At 41.3% G+C, this 12,319-nt stretch overlaps 1 protein-coding gene across 4 annotated transcripts in view; it reads left to right on the forward strand.

Moving 5' to 3' along the window:
- The window catches only part of ift88 (intraflagellar transport 88 homolog), a 135,393-nt gene extending 129,998 nt beyond the window's left edge, over positions 1-5,395 (forward strand). For all 4 annotated transcript variants that reach the window (XM_087988161.1, XM_087988159.1, XM_043691897.2 and 1 more), the window contains one exon: positions 4,795-5,395. In XM_087988161.1, the coding sequence (XP_087844287.1) occupies positions 4,795-4,916 (122 nt within the window). In that variant the 3' untranslated portion in view covers positions 4,917-5,395. The remainder of the gene's footprint in view (positions 1-4,794) is intronic.
- Positions 5,396-12,319: the final 6,924 nt, after the last annotated feature.

Genomic DNA, 12,319 nt, shown 5'->3' on the forward strand with positions numbered 1-12,319 from the left:
CATGATATGGGCTAAAAGGAATACCATGCATGGTTATATTCCTTTCAATGGAATCACACACTACATTATGGAGAAAATCAGGGGGTTCCTAAAACTGGGATATTGCTGTTTGTATTGTTCGGGATGTCTGTTCATGTTTGTGGTTGTATGCTGCTTCCTTCACAACCCCATGGTTAGAAAGGCCTAGTTGTTACCTCCAGGGATTCAAAAGATTACTTTCAAAGGAGGAGAAGTAGGAGGAGAAAGCAAGGGATGATCTCATGCACAACACTCAATCAGATGAAGTAAGGAAGACTGCATAATGAACCCTTCACTTTAGTTAAAAGGAATTTGCCCACCTGCATCATGGGTACACCATTCCCTTTCAGTACATTTATGCCACACTGTCCGTGATGTATAACACTTGATAAGGCAATAGCAAAAAGCCTTCACACAGCAACTTTATCTGGTGAGACATGAAAAATACAAAAATAAAAGCCTAATTTCTTCAGTGTATACTGTCTTTATGCAGTATGTTGTTAAAAATCACACAACTTATAGTCCAACAGGTTTATTTGGAAGTACTAGTTTTCAGAATGCTGCTCTTTCACCAGGTAGCTGTGGAGCAGATCATAAGACACAGAATTTATAGCAAAAGGTTACAGTGTCATGCAACTGAAACAACATATTGAACAAACCTAGATTGCTGTTAAGTCTTTCATCTTTTAGAATGGGTTGCAGATTTCGGTTCGGAGACAGGGATGTTCCCTCCCAGTTGGGGAACACTTCAGCAGTCAGAGACATTTGACCTCGGATCTTTGAGTGACCATCCTCCAAGGTGGACTTCGGGATACGCAACAACACAGAGTGGCTGAGCAGAGGCTGATAGCCAAGTTCGATACCCATGAGGGTGGCCTCAACCGGGACCGTGGATTCATGTCACGCTACAGGGGACCCCATTACACTACACTATACAGTGTCTCTCTCACACACACACGCGCTCTCTCTCTCTCTCTCTCTCTCTCTCTCTCTCTCTCTCTCTCTCTCTCTCTCTCTCTCTCTCTCACAAACACATGTACATACACTCCCCCACACTCTCATCCTCTCATAGGCTTATACTCTGTCACACACACACACACACACACTTGCATCTTCAGAATTACATTCTATTTTGCTCAAAAAGCATACAATCTGCACGTAGTCAATCCATGTAACATTTTATAAATTCCTGCTTTGAAAATAGAACCATTCTGACTCAAGATTGGACTACAGATACACTCTAACTTCGCTCCTTTAATGCATTGTCTAAGCTGAGATGTCACTTTTTTTTAGAAAACCTCAAGTTATCTCAAAGTTCTGGAATTTACACATTAATGATCTTTAACCTGCAAACCATTCTAAAAGATGAAAAACTTAACAGTAATCTAGGTTTGTTCAATATATCATTTCAGTTGAATGATACTGTAATCTTTTGCTATAAATTCTGTCTTCTGATCTTGAGTATCAGAAAGTGCTGCTGGGTGAGTGATCAGGCTGTGGTACATTAAGCAGTGAGGATAGCTTACAGAGCATTGGTGACACCACGTCTGTATGCAGTTTTGGTCTCCTTAATTATGGAAGGATGTAAATGACTTGCAGCCAGTAGTTTAATGGATTTATACCTGGAATGAGTGGATTGTTTTATGAGGAAAGATTGAACAGACTGGGCTTATAATCAATTGAGTTAAAAGACTGAGAGGTGACTTAATTGAAGTGTATAAAAAAAAGTGCCTGTGCTGATTGCGATGTCACTCAAAATTAATCCCATCTGCCTACATATGGTCCTTAACCCTCTATCCCTGCCATATTCATGTGTCTGTCTAAAGGTCTCTTAAATACTGCAATTGTATCTGCTTCTAGCATCTATCCTGGTAGCGCATTCTAAGCACCTGCCATGTTCTGTGTAAAAAGAAAAGCTTTCCTCGTACATCCCTTTAAACATTTCCCCTTTGATCTTAACCCTGTGGCTCCCTAGTGTTAGAAGTTTCCATGATGGAAAAAAGACTTATGCTATCCACGTCATCAATGCCTTTCATAATTTTATATACTTCTATCCGGTCGCCCCCTCAGCCTCTGCTTTAATCAAAATAATCCAAGTTTGCCCAATTTCCCTTTTTGCTAATACACTTCAATCCAAGTAGCATTCTGGTAAACCTTTATTGGACCTCCACATCCTTCCTATCGTGTGGTGACCAGAACTGCATGCAGTCCTCCAAATGTGTCCTAACTAAAGTTTTATACAGTTGCAACATGACTTGCCAACTTCTTTACTTAGGGCTCCAACTGATAAGGCACACATGCCACATACCTTCTTTACCACCTTATCCACTTGTTTTGCCACTTTCATTATCTGTATGTCAATGCTTCTAATGTTCCTTCTATGTATGGTATATTTTCTTTTGCATTTGAACTCTCGTAATACATCATCTCACACTTGTCTGTTTTAAACTCCATCTACCATTTCTGTGTGCAATTTTCCATCTGGTCTATATCCTGCTGTGTCCTTGGATAACCTTTCTCACTATTCACTAATTTTTGTGTTGTCTGCAAATTTACTAATCATTGTACCTACATTTTCATCCAAATCATTTGTAAATATTACAAACAACACTGATTCTAAAAGAACATCACTATTCACAGACTTCCAGTAGGAAAAATAACCCTACTGGACTCCACAATGCTCTGTAACTCCACAACTACCCTCTATCTTCTATGCCCAAGCCAATTTTGTATCCAGTTTGCCATCTCACAGAAGATTAAGTCACATGGCATCCATGGTATCAGCCTACCATGAATCTACACTGAAAAATGTGTTGCTGGAAAAGCACAGCAGGTCAGGCAGCATCCAAGGAGCAGGAGAATCAATATTTCAAGCCCTCCTTATGCCCAAAACGTCGATTCTCCTGCTCATTGGATGCTGCCTGACCTGCGCTTTTCCAGCAACACATTTTTCAGCTCTGATCTCCAGCATCTGCAGTCCTCACTTCCTCCATGAATCTACACTGTCCTGATTTCCCATATATCACAGGAGAAACATTCTACTATGTCAAGTTGTCCTGCCATTGTGAACCTTCTCAACTACAGACAATAAACTAATTATACAATCTTACCCACTACTCACCAAAATCAGATTTCTCACTTTCGTTCCCTATTTCTAACAAATGACAGACCACTAAAATGAGTGCTTTATACTCTTATCCCCCTCCAGGGGCACTCACTCAGTTTCTGGACCTGGTTCCTGAGCAACCTAATCCTAGATTAACTTTTTAACACTGATGCCACCTCCAGAGCCTCATTTCTGGATTCTGCTCCATTCTGCTCTGCTCCTGCCACCACTTTGACTGACCTTGATCTGGACCTCACTCTTCAGATACTTAACTGGAAGCTCCTGCCACTGTTTTCTCCCAGATTCAGTCTGCTCTGCTCCTGCTGCTGCTCTGACTGATCTGAACTTTCTTGACAAAGTGGATGTGGGAATTATGTTCCTTCCTGTGGACAAGGCCAGAAGTAGCGTGCTATTTTAAAATTAGGGGTTGCCCTTTTAGGATAGAGTTGAGAATAATTTTCTTTCTCGAAGCAGATTGTGCATCTTTAGAATTCTTTGCCACAGAATTTACCAGTTAGTAGAATTGTCTTGACCTTTGCAATGACTCGGAATGCATCTGTGGTTTACTAGTGCGTATTATTCAAGTTTTTGGCTTCCACTTCTATGGTAGCAGATATAAACCTGTTTCTAAATGAACCTTGATTTTTATTGCTTTATTAGCCCACAACCAAAATTCTGATTTGTGAATCAAAAGCATGAAATCACTCATTGCATAGAACGTCCACATGAAGATTGGTGGCATTCCCTGCCTTTTCCCCATACACCTAATGCTGGCTGAGAACAATGGTAGCTGTGGCCTGTCCCTTCAAGACAGGGTGCTCTCTATCTATCAGGTAGAAACATAGAAACCAGGGGCAAGTGTAGGTTATTCAGCCCTTCGAGTCTGCTCCACCAAACACCACGATCACTGCCGATCTTCTGTCTCAATAACATGTTCCCACTTTCTCCTCATATACCTTGATACCTTTGATAATTTAAATGTGTCTATCTCTTTTTGAATATATTCAGTGATTTGCCTTCACAGCCTTCTCTGGTAGAGAATTCTACAGGTTTACCACCTTCTGAGTGAAGGAATGTTTCCCTATCACAGCCTAAATGGCCTATCCCATATCCTGTGACTAACCCCTGGTTTTACACTGCCCAATCAGGGAAAATTTCATTCCTGCTTTCTAGTCTGTCCAGTCGTTAGAACATTGTACATTTCAATCAGATCCTTTCCCATCCTTGTAAATTCCAGTGAATACAGGTCTAGTCAAACCAGTCTCTGCTCATAGGACTGCTCTGCCAATCCCAGTATCTGCCTTGTGAATATCTATTGTACTATCTCTCTGGCTACTATAATATTCCAGATGTGGTCTCACCAAGGCATGTATAACTGCAGTAAAACATCTTTGCTTCAGAACTCAAATCCTCTTGCAATAAAGGCTAATAAACCATTTGCCTTCCTAATTGCTTGCCTGTCTATTTTCCTTGACTGATGTACAGAGATACCTAGAATGCTTTGTACATCTGCATCCAGGTAGGTTAAGTAGTAGTAAGCAGTATTTTTGACTGCTGGATCCATCTTGATTTCACCTAACAATTATTCTTGAATGGTTTCGGTGATCTACATAACAGTTTAGTGAAAATATGCACTATTTATAATGGATTTTTCATAACTGTCTCTATAGATGCTTCATATGTGGATCCACTTGGACCACAAATAGAACGACCCAGAACTGCAGCTCGAAGACGGGTTGAAGAAGATGAATTTGCAGATGAAGAACTTGGAGATGATTTATTACCAGAGTAATGAATGCACCCACTCAGGTCACAAAAAACAAAGAAATGTCACTTTCACAGATGACATATGATATTCTTGCTTTGACAATGTGTACATTAAATATACACATTCTATATTTCTCATGATTATAGTTGCTTTAATGTGCTTGCTAATGCATTATTTATTACATTTGTAATTAACTACAAGTTCCTTGTAAATATAAAACTTGTATATTTTTGATATTTTAATATCTGTGATATAGTGTTAAGGCAATGGTTGGTGTATAGTTCATTGCACTGCATGTTCTATAGTAGATTAATATCTCTAATCGTAATTATATTTGACTATCAGTGATTAACTATATAATATTTCATTTATAGACTAAGAAGATGTTTAAATATTTAGGATTGAAGGCATGTCAATATTTTGTTTAGTTTTCAGCCAGTGTAATTACATTTTTGTACTATTTCTGAATATTACTTTCTTATTAAATATAAAATCAAAACTGATCGATGTAACTGTAGCTATGTAAATAGGCTGAAGCAATCACTGACACTACTAGACTTGCCATCTATACAGTGAACTCTAATTTTATAGCAGCTCAGCATATCAACAACTATGGATTGTTGCAGACTTCATTGATAAAGGAGAATTGTGACAAAAGCATGACTTTAAGAGGTACATTTTGTCCTGATTTTTTTATGAAAAAAAGTTGAGACAGAGGTCCTAAGCAGTCTGCTCAAGGCCAATAGAGTAAACCGCTTATGAGACTTTGGGGCTTTTTTAAAGATGGAACAATAGTAGCAGCCTGAATGGAAAGGATGACCCACCAGAAGAAAGGGAGAAAGTGATTGTTTTTAAATTTATGAGATTGGAACTGAAAACACAAAGTCAACTTAAAATGACCAAGGTAGAGATGAAAGTTAGTAATAGTGATGAGGACAGTGATGGAGAGCAATCCCATTGTAGCCAACGGCCTGGTGGGGATCTATTTAAATATGTCTGAGCATTACCTAAGTCCAATGACAAGAATGTATAACAATAATTTGAGAAAGTGGCTAAACAAATGAAATGGCTGGTCACCATGTGGATATTGTTGATCCAAACAAAATTGGTAGGTAGAACTGGTGAGGTATTTACATCACTGTCAGAGGATATATTTGGGAAGGATGATGAACTAAAAATCTCATCTAAAATGCATGTGAAATAGTCCCAGAAGCCTACGGACAAAGTTTTAGGAATCTAAGGAAGGAACCTGGTCAAACATATGTAGGGTTTTAAAGGATCAAAGTAATTTTGATAGATAGATAAGGACTTTGAAAATAGATCAAGCATATGATACTCTTAGAGAAACAATTATTTTGGAAGAGTTCAAAAATTCACTTGCTGAAGTAATGAGAACTTATGTGGAAGAGCAGAAAGTTAAGACTGCAAGATTAGCAATGGAAATGGCAGATGATTGAGTTTGTTCATAAACCAAGGTTTGGTTTCTGACGTCAATTTTAATTTGTGAAGGATAGAAATTAGGGAAAAGAGAAATCCTCACATGGTAAAGGAAACAAGGAGATCTTATTGAAGATAATAACAATACAGTACTTTACCACAGGGTAAAAAGGAAATCCATGAGGGGGAAAGAGAAGTAAAAAAGCTCAGGCATTTTCACTGTGATAAAGTAGGCCACATGAAGTTGCAGTGTTGGTGGTTGAGAATAAGCACTGGGAAGACAGATGTGGGAAAACAAGATAAGGCAAGTGAGTTTTGTTGAAGTGGTTAAGAAAAGCATAGTGGAAGCTAAAAAGCTGCAGAAGAATGTGTACAACCTGATCAGGGGTTGGTTGAGAAGAAAGTGCCAGATCTCTTTAAAGAATTTACTTGTGTGGGTAAGATTTACTCATGTAGGTCAGGAGGAGTAGATAAGGAGATTAAGATTTTAAGATATATTGGAGCAAGTCAGTCTTTGGTGGTGAGAGATATATAATTCAGAATAAATTTTGCCAGGAAAAATGGTAATATATGAAATTCATTACATAAAGTCAAGTTGGAGAGTCCAGCAAAAAGTGGTGAAGTGGTGGTAGGAGTAATAGAGGAATTCTCAGTTCCAGAACTGCAGTTTATCCTTGGTAATGATATAGCTGGATCACAGATGGGACTGATGCCTACTGTGGTTGTAAAGCCAGTGGAAAATCTGGCAACTGATGTGTTACACGAAGTATATCCTGGGAATTTTCCCAACTGTGTGGTAACAAGGTCACAAAGCCACAAATGGAAACAGGAGCAGAAATCAAGGAGTAAAGATAAGTAAGTTGAAGTTCAGTTATCAGAGATGATGTTTGATCAAATGGTTGAGAAAAATCAAGAACGTGGCAGGACAAGAGATTATAATTGCTGACACACTGTCACAACTTTGCTGAAGGAAGACAGAAACTACACCAAAATTGGAGCTGTAGTGACAGCGAAGAGATTACAACCGGATCTGGACCAGATGGGCCAATGGGCTGAGAAGTGGCAGGTGGAGTTTAATTCAGATAAATGCAAGGTGCTGCATTTTGGGAAAGCAAATCTTAGCAGGACTTATACATTTAATGGTAAGGTCCTAGGGAGTGTTGCTGAACAAAGAGACCTTGGAGTACAGGTTCATAGCTCCTTGAAAGTAGAGTCGCAGGTAGATAGGGTAGTGAAGAAGGCATTTGGTATGCTTTCCTTTATTGGTCAGAGTGTTGAGTACAGGAGTTGGGAGGTCATGTTGCGGCTGTACAGGACATTGGTTAGGCCACTGTTGGAATATTACATGCAATTCTGTTCGCCTTCCTATCAAAAAGATGTTGTGAAACTTGAAAGGGTTCAGAAAAGATTTACAAGGATGTTGCCAGGGTTGGAGGATTTGAGCTACAGGGAGAGGCTGAACAGGCTGGGGCTGTTTTCCCTAGAGCGTCGGAGGCTGAGGGGTGACCTTATAGAGGTTTAAAAAATTATGAGGGGCATGGATAGGGAACCCAGAACTAGAGGGCGTAGGTTTAGGGTGAGAGGGAAAAGATATAAAAGAGACCTAAGGGGCAACTTTTTTACGCAGAGGGTGGTAAGTGTATGGAATGAGCTGCCAGAGGATGTGGTGACGGCTGGTACAATTGCAACATTTAAGAGGCATTTGGATGGGTATGTGAATAGGAAGGGTTTGGAGGGATATGGGCCGGGTACTGGATTGGGATATCTGGTCAGCATAGACAGTTTGGACCAAAGGGTCTGTTTCCATGCTGTACATTTCTATGACTCTATGACTCAATGTTCGGTGGTGAGCAAAACTGGACTGAGGTGGACTGCCAAAGTGAATTTTTGCATGTTTGGCCCTTCGAGTGCACACCGACCCTCCAAAGAGTATCCCATCCAGACCAACCCCCCCCATCCCTGCATTTCCCATGGTTAATCCACGTAGCCAACATATCCCTGGGTACTATGGACACTTTAGCATAGCCAATCCCCATAAACTGCTCACCTTTGGACTATGAGAGGAAACTGGAGTACCCAGAGGAAACCACGGCAGACACTGGGAGAATGTGCAAACTCCGCACACAGACGCCTAAGGGTGGAATCAAACCCAGGTCCCTAATGCTGTGAAGCAGCAGTGCTAACCACTGAGGCACTGTGCCACCTTAAATTGATGGTTCATTTTTTTGTTAAGGTGTGACGATACTATAATTTTAATAGGTAGTAGAAGAGCCTCTCCAGGACTGCTTGGAATTGGTGGACTGGACCATATTCAAGAATTCAGCGGACAACTTTGATGAGAATGCCACCACCATCACAGACTTAACTAGCAAGTGCGTAGAGGATTGTGTTCCAAAGAAGTCAATCTGTGTATTCCCCAGTGTGGTGAAACGGTTAAAAATTATGTCCCAATACATGTGTGAATCTAACCGGAATGGAGGTGTTGCTTAGTCCCGTGTGAATCTTATTACACACCTCCCCGTGTGAATCTTCTTATCTGTATGTAACCAGAATGGAATGTGTTTTTTAGCCTTGCTCTGCTGTTCACATGAATGTTTATATCTGGAAAAGAGTATATCAGCTGGAAAAGTCTCCAGTTCGGTGAGTCTGCTCCGGGGTTACGTTTAACCGCCGAGCGTGGGTTGTTGGCAACCGCTCTACGAGAACTGACGGCTCCCAGTTCCGGTAACATGTAGAGTGAGTATAAGCCAGACCCGGGAGTCTGCTCCGGGGTTACGTTTAACCGCCGAGCGTGGGTTGTTGGCAACCGCTCTACGAGAACTGACGGCTCCCAGTTCCGGTAACATGTAGAGTGAGTATAAGCCAGACCCGTTGTAAGTATGAGACCTGGTTGTGGCGACGCTGCGGGGAATAAAATGCTCATATTCTAGCAGACTCGCCTCTTGGTCGTTTGTTCTGTGTCAGACTACTCTCCTACGAACCTGACCTTGAGAATTTTTTAAAACACCCAGTCAGAGGTTTTGGATGAACCAGGAATTCCACTGCCTAAAGACCAAACATGAGGCATTCAAGCTGGACAACCCAAACCAACACAGGAATTCCAGATATGACCTCTGTAAAACTATTAGAGATGCCAGGAGGCAGTACCGGACCAAGTTAGAGAGCCAAACTAACTGTATGGATATCTGCTGCCTGTGCAAGGCCTGCAAAACGTAAGTGGATACAAAATGAAACAGAACAAAATAGTGTTCAGAAACACATCCTTCCCTGATACGCTCAATGCTTTCTATCCTCAGTTTGAATAGAATGCCAGTGGCATGGTGTCACCTGCTCTGACTGCCCGGACGCACCTGTTCCCTGTGTCACTGTTGCAGACGTTAGATTGGTCTTCATGAGAATAAACCTGAGGAAAGCAACTGGCACAGACAGAGTCCCCAGCCACGCACTTAGATCCTGTGTGCACCAGCTGGTGGAGATATTCGCTGACATCTTCAACCTCTCTTGGCTACAATCTGAAATCCCCACTGGCTTCAGAAAGACAATTATCAACCCAGTACCAAAGAAAACACATGCAACATGCCTCAACGACCACTGCCCAGGGCTTTGACCTCCATAATCATGAAGTGTTTCAAGGGGCTGGTCAGAACCACATCATCTCTAATCTCCCAGCATGCCTTGATCCCCTGCATTTGCCTACCAGCGGAACAGGTCCACGGTGGACGCCATTTCTCTAGCCCTACACTCATCCCTGGGACATCTGAATAACAAGGACATCTAAGTCAGACTCCTACTCATCAACTACAGCTCTACCTTCAATACAATAATCCCTACCAAACTAATCTGAAAACTCAAAGATCTAGGTCCCAGCTCTGCCCTCTGCAACTGGATTCTCACCACAGACTGCAATCAGTGAAGATAAACAAGAAGGTTCTCACCCCCCCCCCCCCCACTGTACTCCATGTACACCCATGATTGTGTAGCCAAATTCTGTATAAATGCCATCTACAAGTTTGCTGATGACACCACCGTGGTAGGCCAGATATTAGCAATGAGTCAGAATACAGAAAGGAGATAGAGTGCTTGGTGTTATGATACAATGATAACTCTCTCTCTCCCTCTCTCAATGTCAGCAAAACAAAAGAACTGATAATGGACTTCAGGAAGAAAGGAGGAGCCCACAGTCCTATCTACATCAACGCAGCTGAGGTGGAGAGGGTCGAGTGTGTTGGTTATTGTCACTCCTAGGAACTTGACAATCTGTCCTGGTCCTCCCATGTAGCTGCGACGGTCAAGAAGGCACAACAAAGCTTCTTCTTCCTCAGGCGGCTTAGGAAATTCAGTGCGTCCATAAGGACCCTCACCAACTTTTAGTGACGCACCATAAAAAGCATCTATCTGATTGGTATGGCAACTGCTCTGCCCAGGACCATAAGAAACTATAGAAAGTTATATGCACAGTCCAGGCCATCACTGAAGCCAACCTCCCATCCTTGAGATTTACAAGGATGTTGCTCAGGTTGGAGAATGTGAGCTATGGAGAGAGGCTGCATAGGCTGGGGCTGTTTTCCCTGGAGGGTCAGAGGCTGAGGGGTGACCTTTATAGAAGTTTATAAAATCATGAGGGGCATGGATAGGGTAAAACCCTACATATGGGTAAAAACAAGGACTGCAGATGCTGGAAACCAGAGACTAGATCCGAGTGGTGCTGGAAAAGCACAGCAGGTCAGGCAGCATCCGAGGAGCAGGAAAATCGGCGTTTTGGGCAAAAGCCCTTCATCAGGAATAGAGGCAGGGTGCCTGCAGAGTGGAGAGATAAATGAGATGGGGTGGGGTTGGGGATAAAGGTAGCAAAGAGTACAATAGGTGAATGGGGGTGGGGATGTAGGTGATAGGTCAGAGAGGAGGGTGGGGGAAGGTAGCAAAGAGTACAATGGGTGAGCGAGTGTGTTTCAGGACATGGTTGAAGAGCTTCAGGGCAGAGGAGAAAAATCTCAGTGAGTCTCTCTCTCTCATTGCAACCCCCAGGTTATCTCCTCTGCCCTGGGGGTTTTGGGCAATATCAGAGGGGTTAAATTATGATCTTTGAGAAGAATAATATTGAATTCTATGATGGTAGTTGGGCAATGTTTTGTAGAAAAATGGAAGTAAGTATTCACACAGCATCTGTGGCAATGTCGCGATTACATGACTGAATTCATGCTACGATGAAGTGAACAGTTTCAGCCATTGTCAAATATTACTGATAAACTGTATTAAGTGCGATGATTAACCTTTTAAGCAAAATAAGTTGTAAAAATGTTTGACAATCTTAATTTACAACCAAATGAAAATGTTACATGTTAGAAAACAGATACGTTTAAAGTTCGTGAAGAAGGATGACGATTGTACAGAAAAATTTTCTTGCTGTTTCTTCAGAAAACCAAAGTGGCAATTTATACATAGACTGTAGCCAATACCATATTCTGCTGAATTTCAGTAAGCATCAGACAAAGTGTATTATTTCCAGATTATTAGCCAACAAACCTGCACGTGAATTGATTTTGGTGAAGAATAGCTGTAATCTCTGAGTTCAAATCTGTAAACAATCCACCAAGTACGTGTGGCTCTCCAGAATTTTACAGAATTGTTATGATCTGAAATGTAGTACTGAAATCATGCAGGAAGCTGATTCAATAGGATATTTGCTAAAAATTGGGTATATACAATGAAAAGAACAACAATTTGTATTTATGTAGCAAATTTATCATAATAAAATATCCTGAGGCACTTCACAGGGACTTCATAAAACAAAATATGACATTGAACCCCATGAAGAGACATTGGGGGAGATGGTGATGTAGTGGCAATGTCACTGGAGTAGTAATCTAGAGTCCTGGACTAAGTTTTCTGGACATTTTCAAATCCTGCCATGGTAGATGGTGACATTTTAATTAAATAGAAATCAAGAATTAAACTGTAAAACTGTTAGTCTATTGATGACCACGAGACCA

The sequence above is a fragment of the Chiloscyllium plagiosum genome, unplaced genomic scaffold (genome assembly GCF_037043375.1).
Source record: "Chiloscyllium plagiosum isolate Xiang-an unplaced genomic scaffold, Cpla_swu_hap1 HiC_scaffold_6, whole genome shotgun sequence".
Classification (NCBI taxonomy): Eukaryota; Metazoa; Chordata; class Chondrichthyes; order Orectolobiformes; family Hemiscylliidae; genus Chiloscyllium; species Chiloscyllium plagiosum.